This window comes from Megalobrama amblycephala, linkage group LG10 (genome assembly GCF_018812025.1).
Source record: "Megalobrama amblycephala isolate DHTTF-2021 linkage group LG10, ASM1881202v1, whole genome shotgun sequence".
Lineage (NCBI taxonomy): Eukaryota > Metazoa > Chordata > Actinopteri > Cypriniformes > Xenocyprididae > Megalobrama > Megalobrama amblycephala.
Window position 1 is genome coordinate 11,766,668 of NC_063053.1, and position 16,393 is coordinate 11,783,060.

General features: G+C 36.9%; 1 protein-coding gene across 5 annotated transcripts in view; it reads left to right on the top strand.

Moving 5' to 3' along the window:
• cep170aa (centrosomal protein 170Aa) overlaps positions 1-16,393 on the top strand; it is a 52,224-nt gene that overhangs the window by 3,277 nt on the left and 32,554 nt on the right. For all 5 annotated transcript variants that reach the window (XM_048204588.1, XM_048204589.1, XM_048204590.1 and 2 more), the window contains exons 2-6: positions 8,286-8,427; positions 10,944-11,033; positions 14,724-14,802; positions 15,499-15,557; positions 15,721-15,892. In XM_048204588.1, coding sequence (XP_048060545.1) covers positions 8,323-8,427; positions 10,944-11,033; positions 14,724-14,802; positions 15,499-15,557; positions 15,721-15,892 — 505 coding nt within the window. In that variant the 5' untranslated portion in view covers positions 8,286-8,322. The remainder of the gene's footprint in view (positions 1-8,285; positions 8,428-10,943; positions 11,034-14,723; positions 14,803-15,498; positions 15,558-15,720; positions 15,893-16,393) is intronic.

Below are 16,393 nucleotides of genomic sequence, written 5' to 3' on the forward strand. Positions count from 1 at the left end.
CTTTTACAGCATCCCCAAATTTGCTCTCTCAGCGTTTTACTGCTTTGGCCTCATTTTCTGCCCAGAGATGTGACCGTAGCTTTGAAAATTAATTTTATTTATATTTCACGTTAAAGTAACTGAACTCTATTTGTATTTTGTATAATGTATATGTAGTAGTTTAGTTAGTGGATTCAAGGAGTGATCTGATCTCTGATCGTTATCGGCCGATAATCGTTTAATTGTTTGATCGGTGGTCTCTATAAAGGCCGATCAGATGACGCAAAACTCGCGAGTTTTGTCTCCACGCAGCTAAAATTGCTTCACTATTCACCAGTCTGGCAGTTCTACCAGGTGTCTGAAAGGACAAAAAAATTGCAACGTCATTGAGGAGAGACTACAATGACAGTTCCTTCGTTCTTCCCTAAAAGCTAAAACTTAACATCCAAATCAGCTAAATCACCGATTGCCGTAAACTACAGTCTACTGTTGCTAAACTGCAGGATGTGCTCGATAATACAAAGAGTTATTAAAACTGCTTTAATCTGTGAAAGATATACTGTTCTTCAAGCGGTTTTGTGCGCATGCTCCAAGACGGAGTGGAACACGGACAAGCGGAGTATAATTTGGGCTTCAGGTTTGTGCTAAATGATCAAATACACACATAAATGTCAAAATGCCCGGCTTGGTGAGTATTCGCTTAAACACAGTCGGTTATGCCTTAAAGGGATGGTTCACCCAAAAATGTTTGAAAATGAAAAATTTTGTCATTATTTACTCACCCTCAAGTGGTTCCAAATCTGTATGGGTTTATTTCTTCTGTTGAACACAAAAGAAGATATTTTTAAAGGTGCCATAGAACGTCTTTTCAAAAGATGTAATATAAGTCTACGGTGTCCCCTGAATGTGTCTGTAAAATTTCAGCTCAAAATACCCCAAAATTTTTTTTTTTTTTAATAAATTTTTTTAACTGCCTATTTTGGGGCATCATTAACTATGCACCGATTCAGGCTGCGCGACCCCTTTAAATCTCTCGCTCCCTGCCCTCCCGAGCTCTCGACTATAAGTGCAGTTATACAGTACATAAACAAAGTTCACACAGCTAATATAACCCTCAAATGGATCTTTACAAGATATTCGTCATTCATGCTGCATGCATTGATTCCTGTGAGTATAGTATTTATTTGGATGTTTACATTTGATTCTGAATGAGTTTGAGGCTATATGCGCTGTGGCTAACGGGCTAATGCTACACTGTTGGAGAGATTTACAAAGAATGAAGTTGTGTTTATGAATTATACAGACTTCAAGTGTTTAAAAATGAAAATAGCGACGGCTCTTGTCTCAGCGAATACAATAATAAACGATGGTAACTTTAAACAAATTTAACAGTACATTAGCAACATGCTAACGAAACATTTAGAAAGACAATTCACAAATATCACTAAAAATATCATGTAATCATGGATCATGTCAGTTATTATTGCCCCATCTGCCATTTTTCACTATTGTTCTTGCTTGCTTACCTAGTCTGATGATTCAGCTGTGCACAGATCCAGACGTTAATACTGGCTGCCCTTGTCTAATGCCTTGAACATGGGCTGGCATATGCAAATATTGGGGTCATACATATTAATGATCCTGACTGTTACGTAACAGTCGGTGTTATGTTGAGATTCGCCTGTTTTCCGGAGGTCTTTTAAACAAATTAGATTTATATAAGAAGGAGGAAGCAATGGAGTTTGAAACTCAACGTATGTCTTTTCCATGTGAACTCTTGTTATTCAACTATGCCGAGGTAAATTAAAATTTTTATTCTAGGGCACCTTTAAAGAATGTGGGTAACTAGAAAGTTGATGGCACCCACTGACTTCCATAGCAGAAAACAAAGACAAAGAGAAAATTACTCACTGTTCTTTAGTAGATTTAGTAGGATTAATCTATATTTAATTAAACAGTGAAGACTATGCAGTGTTGTTTTAAATTTGGTTACTTTCTGTTGATAAAGATTCTGTTCTGTTTGTTCTGTTGTTGTTTTAATTATTTATTTCAGAGGAATGCTATATTTGTTAAGGTTTGAAGCCTTCAGTTTATCATTTAGTATTATTTATTTCGGTGATCAGTATCCGGGATTGGTATCAGCCGATACTGCTTCCAGTGATTGGCCCCAAAAATCCTGATCGGAACATCCTTATTCATAAGAACAATGTAGTAGCATTTAAATAACACCATTGTGGAATATAGACCATCACGATAGTCCAACACCTGACATCTGTTTGATTAATGAAGTTGACTATTTTTTTTCTAGATTTTTGAACATTCATATGTTTTTTAGTTTATTTGTGAGGGCGAAAGACTTACTTATGCAGATTTCACTCATGTTCAAGTTGGTCACATTTCGCTAATGTGACTGCACCTTTAGATAATTCTTGGAAAGCTATCATCAAAATCACCCTTTTAAAGGAATTCCGCTAAAGGCACAATGCATTGTGTCACATTTATCAACATCAGAAGGATATGGTCTGTGGAGAGAGTGCATGAAGTAAGGTGAATGGCACATGCATTGTTCACACACAAGACACTAAATCTATTCCCTTCCAGTACAAACATCAGCTTGAATTATCTGAATGAAAGTCCACTGTTCATTCTGTCAAGCCCATTCGCTGTATTCTTCCCAAGCATTGAGGATGTATGTGGATCGATTTATCTCCCAACATTAGCATATAGAGATGCACTTAAAATAGATTAGCGTATACTGTCTGGAGAGTCAGAAATGTAGTTAGATGCCTTCCTAGGTTTGAGACAGAAGGCTCAGATGCCCTCAGGCTTATTGTTGGAGCATCTGTTTTTGGAAATTAGAATAAATTTTTTGATAATGCAAACCAAATTCTTTGTAAGAGAAACTGAATGAAGAAGATTTAATTTCTGAGTGTGGTTAGATAAAAGCAATGAACCAAGACAATAAAATGAACAGTTTGTGATGCCTCAGTGAATACTGATGGCAGCAGTGAGGACTTTGACTTTTTCACTCGCCGTTTTAACAGTGTTGTTATAATTCACAGTGTTTATTTTCCTTACTACATCATGTTACCTCCAATGACTTGTAACCTTTACTTGGCATTCACAGACACGAAGACATCACTGTATTGCAAAACGTTACATTTCTGAAAGAGTGACATTCATGTCACATTACATCAGCTGTACCTAAACCCTGTCTGTCATGAAGTGTTAATCTCACACAGTAAGTTTGAAAAGGATAGTTCATCCCACTATGCAAATTCTCTCATCATTAACTCACCCTCATGTAGTTCCAAACCTGTATGACTTTCTTTCTATTGTGGAGCACAAAAGATGCGAAATATTCCTATGCTGTTTTCCATATACCATATTTTTTGGAAAAATAAGTTGCACCGGGTCAGAATTGCACTGTTGAGAGAAAAAACACTGATAAGTCACATTGTGTTGTATAAGTCACATTTTCAGAAATAATGTAAATAGTACTTTCCCTCACTCCACAACAAATCCTTTAAAGGTGCCCTCGAATGAAAAATTGAATTTATCTTGGCATAGTCAAATAACAAGAGTTCAGTACATGGAAATGACATACAGTGAGTCTCAAACTCCATTGTTTCCTCCTTCTTATATAAATCTCATTTGTTTAAAAGACCTCAGAAGAACAGGCGAATCTCAACATAACACCGACTGTTACGTAACAGTCGGGGTGTACGCCCCAATATTTGCATATGCCAGCCCATGTTCCCAACATTATGAAAGGCATTACACAAGGGCAGCCAGTAACATCTGGATCTGCACAGGTGAATCAACAGACTAGGTAAGCAAGCAAGAACAATAGGGAAAAATGGCAGATGGAGCAATAATAACTGACATGATCCATGATATCATGATATTTTTAGTGATATTTGTAAATTGTCTTTCTAAATGTTTCGTTAGCATGTTGCTAATGTACTGTTAAATGTGGTTAAAGTTACCATCGTTTCTTACTGTATTCACGGAGACAAGAGCCGTCGCTATTTTCATTATTAAACACTTGCAGTCTGTATAATGCATAAACACAACTTCATTCTTTATAAATCTCTCCAACAGTGTAGCATTAGCCATTAGCCATGGAGCACAGCCTCAAATTCATTCAGAATCAAATGTAAACAATATAACAGTATACAATATTCACATAATCCGACGCATGCATGCCGCATGCATGACGAGCACTTTGTAAAGATCCATTTGAGGGTTATATTAGCTGTGTAAACTTTGTTTATGCACTGTTCAAGGCAAACGCGAACTCCGTGGGCGTGAAGCACGAGAATTAAAGGGCCAGTAGCCCTGAATCGGCTCATTTATAACGATGCCCCAAAATAGGCAGTTAAAAAAATGAATTAAAAAAAATCTATGGGGTATTTTGAGCCGAAACTTCACAGACACATTCAGGGGACACCTTAGACTTATATTACATCTTTTTAAAAAAAGTTCTAGGGCACCGTTAAATTTAAGGGTATTCAGAACAAATTTATTGAAAGCAAGGGAGATACACTTTACAAATAAACTTTGGCTCATGTAGGCTACCTCTCTCATTCGGCGCGAATCCAAATGTGTGCACTTTGTTCATGGTTTGCATGCTTGTCATTAATTATGTGTCATTTATTGACTTGTTTGTCAATAAATGGCAGAATTTGAATTTTGGATGAACTGTTCCTTTAAGAGTGTCTGTTGGCTAGACTGGGCTGCAGGAGAGATGGGTCAGGCTAGTACTCATGGGTCATGATATGAGGTCAGGGGAATTAGGGAGGACACTTACACGGTTGTGTCATCATCTGGCTGGAGATCTCATTATATGGGTGTAGACTTGCAGAAAGTCATGCAAGAGCTTCATACTTGAAAAACCCCAGTCTGAAAATGTTTTACTTTTGTGTGTAGTACAACAAAAACATCACAATCCGTCACATTTTAGTTGTTCCAGTTGTTATTCCTTATTAAATGGTGGTTTCCAGCTTCACTGCTTCTTTTATTCCAGAGTGAGTCAGTGCCTTATTCCTCTTAAAGATGACAGAGATTCATAGATGAGCAGGAGGAAGCGTTAGCAACACTTCCTGTTCATTTCAAACTCACTCAGTCAACCCAAAACAATCCATCTCTTCAGACATTGAGGCGGGAGGATGCACTCACAGCCAGCATGGTGAAATCACCCTTTCACCCATTAAAAACACCATATGTCGCTCAGTTTGGAAGAAGGGGGGAGCTTTTTGGGGCACAGAGCTCATTCAATAGAAAGTGATGTGTCTATTCGGCGACTCTTGAAATCTTAAGCATGCATGTGCCTCTAAGAAGGTGAAGCTCACTCTGAGTTAAGTCGGCAGATTTGCCTTCTCACTTTAAGCTTTTAAATGAAGTCTTTAAGTATTTTTATTCTCAAGATTGTCTCAGCAGCCATGCAGGGTTTTTGTGATGGGTTTGAAGATTGAGATTGGTTTGAATGCACGTGTTCATCAGAAGGTACTGACGACCAACATTCTCCAGCTTCCAAAGCTCTTTCATGTCTTATTAAAAGAAAAGTTTTATATCATGCCACATCAGAGTGCCACTGCCACGTTGTGCTTATTCCTGAATTCCGTGGGTAGTTGACGGGTATAAAGGCTTTCCTGTGGTTGCTCGATTAATGCTTGTGTTCCAGAAAGGAGAAAACCCAGCTGCTAGTATTCAGCTATTCCTTGCAAGCTCCCAAGATATAATCTATCTCTGTTGCGTTGTCCCAAACCTACAAGCAATATCACAACTCTGTTGCTGAATAAAAGTACACACATGATTAAGTTTTAAAAATTTATTTTTTGCAGTACTGGGCTTTTAAAACAAAATACTTTTTTGTACTTGTGTAAATGACAAAAGAGTTATTATACAATAAATGTAAATACATTCTTATTTTCCCCTTTATTTTTATTATACAAAAAAAGTTATAAAAGGAAGAAATACAGACGAAAACATGTATAACGAAAGTACATATTTGTCAAAAAGTACAGAAAATAGACAAAAGTAAATCATTCTCATTACAAACTTGAAAAAAATGAAAAACCCTAAACAATAATTTATTATTATTTATATTTTCATAGTAAGTGTGTTATATTATGTAAATTTTAAAAATCTTGGTTGCATCTACTTTACATCCATAAGTGGACCTTTTAGAATTTGTAAGTGGAGGTCAGCCTAATTGGATTTCAGTGAGTGGATATTGTGTTCCAGCTCCTCAAGTTGTATAATCATAGTGCACTCTCAGCAAATATGGGGTCCATTTATCAAAACGGCACACATTATTGATCAAGATGTTGTCATAGTGATTTGCTTAAAAAAAAAGGCTTTCACTATACCCAATGTGAAGTAGCTCTAGCTGCTTGTGAATGCTTTATGATATTAGTGGTGAGGGTCTTCCAGGTGACACAGACATGCTCTCAATAATAATTAAAGATGTCTCTGAGATCTACTGTTTTTCATCTGTCCATCTGTGTTTGAGGTTGTATGTTGCTGTAAATAACTTACAGACTACACAAACAACAACCTCCATTATGATTTTTTTTAGACACAGCAATGTCCATACCAGCGTGATGAATCCGATCTTCAACTAGATGAAACTGGATTCAATATTTTGACTGTTGCAATCCCAAATCTGACTTATGACCTGTAACGCTGCCTGAATCGTAATCATGCACTGTTCGTTGTTGGCCAGAGGAGAACTGGCCCCCCGACTGATCCTGGTTTTCTCCATTTTCTCCATTTTGTCACCTGTTGGAGTTTGGGTTCCTTGCCGCTGTCGCCTTTTGGCTTGCTTAGTTGGGGACACTTGATATTCAGCAATGTTTTTATCTGCCTGCATTGACACCATTGTATGCAAACTGAACTGAGCTGGACAATGACATTGTTTTCTCCAGAGCTGATGTATAGATGAATTAACTAAATTAATAACTAGTGATTTTTACAAAGGAATGAATCAATACTGAATTTATTTAAAGGGTTAGTTCACCCAAAAAATGAAAATAATGTAATTTATTACTCACCCTCATGTCGTTCTACACCCGTAAGGCCTTCATTCATCTTCGGAGCACAAATTAAGATATTTTTGATTAAATCCGATGGCTCAGTGAGGCCTGCATTCACAGCAATATCATTTCCTCTCTCAAGATCCATAAAGGTACTAAAAACATATTTTAAACAGTTCATGCGAGTTCAGTAGTTCTACCTTAATATTATAAAGCGATGAGAATATTTTTGTGCACCAAAAAACAAAATAATGACTTTTCAACAATATAGTGATAGATTTGCGAATCAAATCAGTGACTCGGAGCGCCAAAGTCACGTGATTTCAGCAGTTTAGCAGTTTGATAGGAGATCCAAGTCACTGATTCGATTCGTAAGGCTCCGAAGCACTGTTTTGAAATCAGCCCATAAAAATATCTTAATTTGTGTTCCGAAGATGAATGAAGGCCTTAAGGGTGTAGAACGACATGAGGGTGAGTAATAAATTACATTATTTTCATTTTTGGGTGAACTAACCCTTTAAGCTGGACAATGACACCATTTTCTTCTAGAGCTGCTGTGCAGGCAAAATTATTTGCCAGTTATCACTGTAAAGCTGCTTTGACACAATCTGCATTGTAAAAAGCGCTATATAAATAAAGGTGACTTGACTTGACTTGACTTGATATAACATTGAAAAATACTATGTTTTTGGACATATACCATGTTCTACCATGGTATACTTTGGAGTACCATGTATTTTGTAAAATAGAAGAGGTTCAAGAACAGTATCACTGGGTTACCTAGAAGGGGCAAGTGGGTTTGTATGTCATGAGGATACATTAAATTCCTCTCCCCAGACCATTTGCAGCTGTAGCCCGGAGCAGCTGAATGTGACCTCCTTTTCATAGAAAGGAAAAAAAATCCCAGAGCCCAGTAGGGTGTACAGCCAAGTTGCCTACATCACTTCCTGCCGCATCTGGCAATGATCATAGGCAGCGAGGGAGGAGGGAAGCGTCCCAGGCTTCTGTAGCTTCAGAAAAGAGTCAGCATGCAGCAGATTTCAGCGCGGTCTAACGGATCATTCTCTCTCCCTCCACCCACATTCCACTGTCGGTTCAAATTTAAACGTCTGTGTGGGACGGACATGATCTCTTTATAAAAGTCCACTGTTTTTTTTTTTTTTAAGTTTTGTAAAAGTTTAATAAATATTTGTATGGAGTGAGAAATGGAATGTTATTGATAGAAAGTTTTTCATAAATGTCTCTCTTTCTTTATGTATCCATCAGGATGACGTAGGGACTGAGGCTGGAGAAGAGTGCAGAGATGAGCCTCACGTCCTGGTTCCTCGTGAGCAGCGGGGGTACGCGGCACCGGCTGCCCCGTGAGATGATCTTTGTGGGTCGTGATGACTGCGAGCTTATGCTACAGGTCAGGAAGAGTGTCTCTCAGTGTTAAAACTAAAACTATTAAATGATTAGTTCACCCAAAAATTAAAATTCTGTCATTAATTACTCACCATCATGTCGTTCCACACGCATAAAACCTTCATTCATCTTCGAAACACAAATTAAGATATTTTTGATGAAATCCGAGAGGTTTATGAGTCGTCCATATGCAGCAATTTAACCACCACTTTCAAGGTCCAGAAAGGTACTAAAGACATTGTTAAAATAGTCCACATGGCTGCAGTGGTTCAACCTTAATTTTATGAAGCAACGAGAATACTTTTTGTGCGCAAAAACAAAACAAAAACAATAAAAATAACAACTTTATTAAACAATATCCTCTCTTCATGTCATTCTCTTACACTGTTTACGTTCAGTGCTCCCAAGTTAAATGTCAGAACACCGGCTCAATATTGACCGACGCTGTTCAAACTTCTTTGGAATTAAATGTGAGTTGAGCGCTAATTGCATGAGTTGCTTCCAATGTTGAATGTACCAAATCTGTCACTTATTTACTTTTTTGTTTGAATACTGCCTATGTAGCTTCCCTATGTAGGTATTAGACAACAAGGTTTTGGAGAGCTGTTACACTACCGTTTGAAAGTCAGTACATTTTTTTTTTTTCTGAAAGAAAAAGCCAGGATGCATTATATTGATCAAAAGTGACAGTATAGACATTTAGAATGTTACAAAAAGTTTCTATTGTAAGCAAATGTTATTTTGAACTTTCTTTCATCAAAGAATCTTGAAAAAGTATCACTTTGCAACAAAAATATTAAGCTGCACAACTGTTTTCAACATTGATAATGATAAGTTATTTTAAACTGCAAAAACATTTCACAATATTACTGCTTTTACTGTATTTTTATTCAAATGAATGCAGCCTTCATGGGCACAAAAGATTTAAAAAATCTTATCGAACCTAAATTTTTGAATAGTAGTGTACTTCACAAGCTCTGTGTAATGATCATAGGAAGGATGGAGACAGATTAAGTCATACCCAGGAGGAAAGTTGTGTTCCAGCTAAGTGGCATGACTGTTACTATCTACCTCAGCATCAGTATACACGTGTTAGTCATGCTGCTTTATTAATAGAAAGTGGGGCAAACAGCTCACTTTTAGATGTACTACAGTGTTGAACTACGAGATCATACACTGTAACGCCAAACATTGAGGGAGAGAGTGTCATTCGTGTCATTGGAGAGATGAGTAACCCCGTCCAACTCTAAAACAAACTTGACGTATCACAACACAAACTCTGCAAATGTAATATAAGCCACTTGAAGAAAAGCTGTGTACTGTGTATCTCATAGAATCATTAGCAACAAGGTGCTAAAACCCTCTCACAACACATTAGTAATTGCATAGCAACTCTGAGGTGAAAAGGGCCTTCTGAGATATTGAGGAAACATTTTGGTCAAAAGTCTTTAATGGAAATATCTTCTTTGCACCTCAAAACAATAACAAAAAGCCTTTTCTTAAATCCAGTTTCTGGTGCATAATGAAACAGGCTAGCTATAGACCAGCCTTTAAAATGGTGAGTATAGTAGAAACAAACTGGGGTTTCAGGCGTTTAAACACTAGTCTCTGGTAGACATAAACAAGGCTTTGTTTAGTTAGGAAACCCCCATTTCCCTCTTTGACCTTTCCATGTTAGGGTCAAGCATAAATCAAACTCGATCTGATCATGTGATTGTGTTACAGTACGTTTAGTGGTCACATGGTTTGTCTCAAAATAGATTGGTAAAGTATTATATTTCTCTTTTAAAATAGAGCACTGTGTTCATGTACTCTTATTTTAGGTGTTTTATCGTCAGCACATATAGGTTCGACTACACATTAAACTTTTGTGTTTGCTTTTATTTGCATTTATTTGTTCACTTGTCATTACTATGTCTGCAAACAAGAGGTGTGGAGATTGGTCTTCCTTTAGTGGATCATTGCATTATTTAAATGAAGATAAAGTGCCTAAAATAAATTAAACAATTCATTCTGACATTTAACATTAAACATTTACCGCTTTGGGCAAAATCCAGTCATTTCAATAGGAATCTACATGATAAAGAATTTCTCAAATGGGCGAAAGATTTCCTCACTAAGATTTTGCAACTTCTTCAAGATGGTCACGTGAATTTACTGTTTTGACCAACAGAAAACCGTTTGGTTTGAAAGTGAGATCTTTGTGGGCTGTGCTTCTTACATCTCTATGGTATTGACAGTAGACAATGGAACTTTTTTGTCCACAAAATTTCTCTAATGTGACCAACTTGAGGCTACAACCAATCTGCAATACTTGTGTGAGAGAATGTTTCTCATCAGATGTCTGGTATGTTGAAAACGTGAGATGTCACCTTCAAATTCTATCATTGCTACAAGGTGAAATACTTATGTGACCGCATATAAACTAGCTTCCAAAAATAACAAATCTATGAAGTGATAATGCTCAGTGCAAACTGTCTCAGGTTTGTAACTCCTGCTTTTACCTGTATGTGATTGCAGTCTCGCAGTGTAGACAAGCAGCACGCTGTTATCAACTATGAGTCCAGCAGTGACGAGCACAAAGTGAAGGATCTAGGAAGCTTAAATGGGGTGAGTAACAGCGAAAGTGAATGGAATGGTAAATATCTGATAAAAAATGGTACATATCTGATAAATGCCACTGACTTTAAAGAAACAAATTGTGAAAAGTTATACATAAAACACAATAGTATAGGAAATTATAGTAAGTTCAATAATATTAAATTATAGTAAGTTCAATAATATTAAATAAATAAATATTTATTGAGCAATAAATCAAACCTTTTTCACAACTCTCTAGAATACTTGATTGGGATTGGTCAGTCATGCCATTCTGATGACCAGGCAGCCAGTTTTCTACATAAATGTGCTTTCTACAAAACCTGTCACTTGTATTACTTTACAGTCTCTTTCTTCTTACATAATAAAATGATTTCAGTTTAAATTAATCACATCCATTTACTTCGCACTTAGTCAGTCAGTGTGTAACATGCAAGATAATCTACAGGTGCTGGTCATATAATTAGAATATCGTGAAAAAGTTTTAAAAAATGAAACTTTCATTTATACTAGATTCCCTACATGTAAAGTAAAACATTTTAAAAGTTTTTTTGAGCATACAGCTAATGAAAGTCCAAAATCCAGTATCTCAAAATATTAGAATATTTACATTTGAGTTTCATTAAATGACCATCCCTACAGTATAAATTCCAGGTATCTCTTGTTCTTTGAAACCACACTAATGGGGAAGACTGCTGACATGGCAATGGTCCAGGAGAGAATCATTGACACCCTCCACAAAGAGAGTAAGTCACAGATGGTCATTACTGAATGTGGTGGCTGTTTACAGAGTGATGTATCAAAGCATATTAAATGCAAAGTGGACTAGAAGGAAGAAATTGGGTAGGCAAAGGTGCACAAGCAACAGGGATGACCACAAGCTTGAGAATACTGTCAAGTAAAGCCGATTCAAACACTTGGGAGAGCTTCACAATAAGTCAAATGAAGCCGGAGTCAGCACATCAAGAGTCACCACACTCAGACATCTTCAGGAAAAGGACTACCAAGCCACTTCTGAAACAGAAACAACGTCAGAAGCATCTTACCTGGGCTAAGGAGAAAAAGAACTGGACAGTGAACAGTGGTCAAAAGTCCTCTTTTCAGATAAAAGTAAATTTTGCATTTCATGTTGAAATCATGGTCCCAGAGTCTGAAGGAAGACTGGAGAGGCACAGAATCCAAGCTGCTTGAAGTCTAGTGTGAAGTTTCTGAAGTTAGTAATGATTTGGGGGGGCGTGACATCTGCTGGTTTTGGTCCATTGTGTTTTATCAAGTGCAAAATCAATGCAGCCATCTTCCAGGAGATTTTGGAGCACTTTATGCTTCCATCTGCTGACAAGCTTTATGGAGATGCTGATTTCCTTTTCCAGCAGGACTTTAGCACCTGCCCACAGTGCAAAAACCACTTCCAAGTGGTTTGCTGACCATGATATTACTGTGCTTTATTGGCCAGCCAACATGCCTGACCCCTGAATCTATTTTCAAGAAAAAGATGAGAAACAGTCGATCCAACAATATACAGATGATCTGAAGGCTCAATAGTGCCTCAGCAGTGCCACAGGCTGATCACTTCCATGCCACACTTCACTGATGCTGTAATTTGTGCTAGGAGCAAGTCATTTGCTGTATTATGTGCTGCCGACCAAGTATTGAGTTCACAAATGAACATACTTTAAAGAACTTGAACTTTTCTGTTTTGAAAATCCATTTTTTGATTGATCTTAGGAAATATTCTAATATTTTGAGATACTGGATTTTGGACTTTCATTAGCTGAACGCTCTAATCATCAAAATTAAAAAAAAAAAAAAAAAAAAAAACTTTTGAAATGTTTTACTTTACATGTAGGGAATCTAGAATATATGAAAGTTTCATTTTTAAAAATAATTTACAATAAAAAAATGAACTTTTTCACGATATTCTAATTATATGACCAGCACCTGTACAGTCAGCCAAACATTATTGTGAAAAATAAAGGCTAGGTTCTTTAAAAGTTTTTAACTTCCATTTTATGTTATATTCATCCTCTTGCTGAATCTCGATAGATTCATATTTCCTTGCTCATTTTAAATAAACTTAAACTTCCCTTTTCATACTTGAGTCTAGTACTGTGTGGTAGTTCTAAAGCTTAGTATTGAGATGCAGCCTGCTTTTCCTGAGACTGTGCTGTGTGTTTGTTTTAGATTATGTCTCTCTGTTTGAGGTCAGTAGAATCTCTATGACTAAATCAGAACTCATGGGGCCACTCACACAAATTACAACCTCTTCCTGTTGAGTCATGCTTAAGAATTCCTCTTCCTGTCCTGTTTTGGCAGGAAATGACTATTCTAATGTGTGCAGCATATTATCCTTTTTTTAGCAGATTCAGTACCATTTACACTTATGTTGACCAGGGATCCATTTTCAACAAAACCCTCACACAACAAGCCTAGACATTGCATGAAACTACCATATTCCTTTAGTTGAAGTTGCCACATGTTGAAAACTGCACAGAATGAAAGGAAATAACCTACAGTCAGCCAATGCACAAATTCCCCTACTGTGACCCCACATTCCAACAAAATATCTTAAGGTCTTTGGATATTGAAGGAAGGACAGAGGAGGAGATTGATTTAGCTTTTCAATGGAAATTTTAAACTTGGATGCTCTAGAAAGTGCTTTGTCAGTGCGATTACCTCCCCCTCTTTGTTGGGCTTTGCAGGAAGAGGGTGATATTTGAGACAGAGCAGACCTTACAGCACATTATAATCACCCTGAAGGTTTTCAAACTTTGTGAGGTGACTCTCAATGTAGTGAGATGTTTAGAGGGATCTGTAAAACATTTGTTCAGTGAACTTTTGAAGTGAACAAACTCATTAAATACACAAAACTCTTGCTGCCTTAATGAATGACAGGTTAATGGGGTGTAGTGTATGGTGATCTTTAGGTATAGGTACAGTCTGATGGGGATTTGGAGAGCAAGGAGATTTTGAGATTAAACCATAAGCATGTCATTATTACTCAATTTGTAACATTTTTAAGTGGCTTTTGAAAAAAAAAAAAAAAGCCCAGATTGAGCTGTCTAATCCTTTGATAATTCGGAAAGTCTTTGTTTGTTTGTTTTTTTAAACTTCATTATTCCTGTATAAAATACCCCATGCAATATAATTTATTGTTTTGTGACTTTTAGTTTGTGTGTGTTACCTTTGAGATCATCTATAGTCTGTATGCTTCTGAATACTAAATGTTGACAATTTCCTCTTAGCATACATATATCCACATTTTAAAATTACTGTCTCTTCTGGGGCAAACAGCAAAAATATTGATTTGCTCATCCTGCACTACACAGATTTTTGTCCAATCAAATGCTCTATGAATGAGAATATCCTTCCCTCTAATACAATCTGTCTACTTCTTCTAGTACAAACAATTAAAAAGCCTTTATTAAGGCTTTTTAAAAATGTTGTACTAGAAGTGCTTTGGACATTTGTACTAGAAGTGCTTTGGACATTTGTTTCTAATGTTTTTAATTGACATTGTCTTTAAAAATTCAATATACAAAACAGTTCATATCCCTTATCCAAACCGCTTGTCCTATGTAGGGTACAGTACATATTGTGAACTACAAATTAACTTCTGTGTCTGTGATTTGAACTTTTTACATAAGTATTTCAACCAGTATCATTTGAACAGCCCTCTAAAATGTAAAATCTTTTTATTTTCAGACATTTGTAAATGATGTCAGGATCCAGGAACAGATGTACATCACTTTAAAGATTGATGACAAACTGAGGTTTGGATATGATATCCTTCAATGCACTTGTCATCAGATATTTCCTTTGAAAGCTTTTAAGATCTAGGGCCAGATTTACTAACAGCTTGCGTCCAGCGCAATCCCTCTTTTGGTGTTAAAAAAAGCTGAACATATTGCATATGCACAAGAGTTTCTCTCTCAGACGCATTTAAATAATCATGCAGCGTAAGGTTTGGGGTAGTCAATTTACTGGTATTTGCACCATAGAGGAGGCACAACCGAGAACAGAGAGCACATGGTAGAAGGAAGAAAACTCTTCACTCGTGTTAATTTATTTGGAATGCCAGAGGAAGATATCATCTGAACATACCGATTACCAAGCCACGTTATTTTTAATTTGCACTGCTATTGGTAGATGGTAGATGCGTTGGTCATAATGGAAATTAGCTGGCTTCGTCTGTGTTCTTTAATTTACTCATTGTATTTCTTAGTATCATCCTTATGTGATTTATCGCAATTTAGTTTGTTAATTCACTCATAATTAGGAAGATTTGTGTGTATGTGCATTGCCAAGAATGAAATTTAGACCTAGACGTAAATGGTTTCGTGGACTAGTATTTGCGGGTGATGCCCATGTGTGAACATTGTCCAAAAGGGTGGCAGAAAGTTAATTTTGAATGTGAATGTGTATGGACATTCAGTATTTTTTAGCTATTTATGATACCGTCTTCCTTAACCTGACTCACATACCAACCTGTTCACTGTGGTGCGAGGAGAGCTGCATGTGCCAGAGGAGGCTCTGAAGGTAAAACAACCACTACATCTTTATGCTGGTTCATCAATTTATAAAGATGTTGGCACTTGTATTATCAGAATTGCACGTGCTTGTCTTATGTAGTTCATTTTCCTGAAGTAATGTTAGATGACAGGTTTCTGGCCCTTACTGATTTCTCCCTCCTTTCTGTCAGCATGAGAAGTTCACCAGCCAACTTCAACTGGGCAAGAAGCCCACCTGTGCAGAGCCTTTAAAAACACCCAAGTCTTCCCCAGACAAAGCCAAAGTGAACAAACCCACAGAGCCCATTGCTGAACCAGCAGTCAAACCTGCAGAGGCTAACAAAGGAGATGACAAGATTCCAGGTAAAAACCACCTTCATGATGTCAGGGCGTAAGTTATGGATAATTATATTAGTGTCTTGAGCTTTTAGACAACTTTGCAGGTGATGCAAAACAATGTTTCATCATTAAATAATGTGACTCTTTAAATGAGTAATACTGGACTAGCCACTGCTCTGCCCCATCTGACTAATCCATTGTCCCTTTTCACCAAAGCAAGGTGACATAAATGAGCTTGGTCTATTTTTATCAAGACACAGTAGTAGCAGGTGCATGTGACCTTCTGTCATCTCATTTCAGGTCAAGCACCAGGGCAGGATTCAGAAAAAAAACATTAATTCTCCTCACACAGTAGCAACACAAACATGTGACAGTTGTGAAAGATACTGTAAAACGCCCCTCTTGCTAAAAAGAAGATTGCATCTGATTTTTCCTTGTAATGGAAAATGGATAAAAGCTTGTCACATATGGAAAATTAAGGATGACATTGTCAACTCTTAATGGCTTGCACACATGCAATGATGG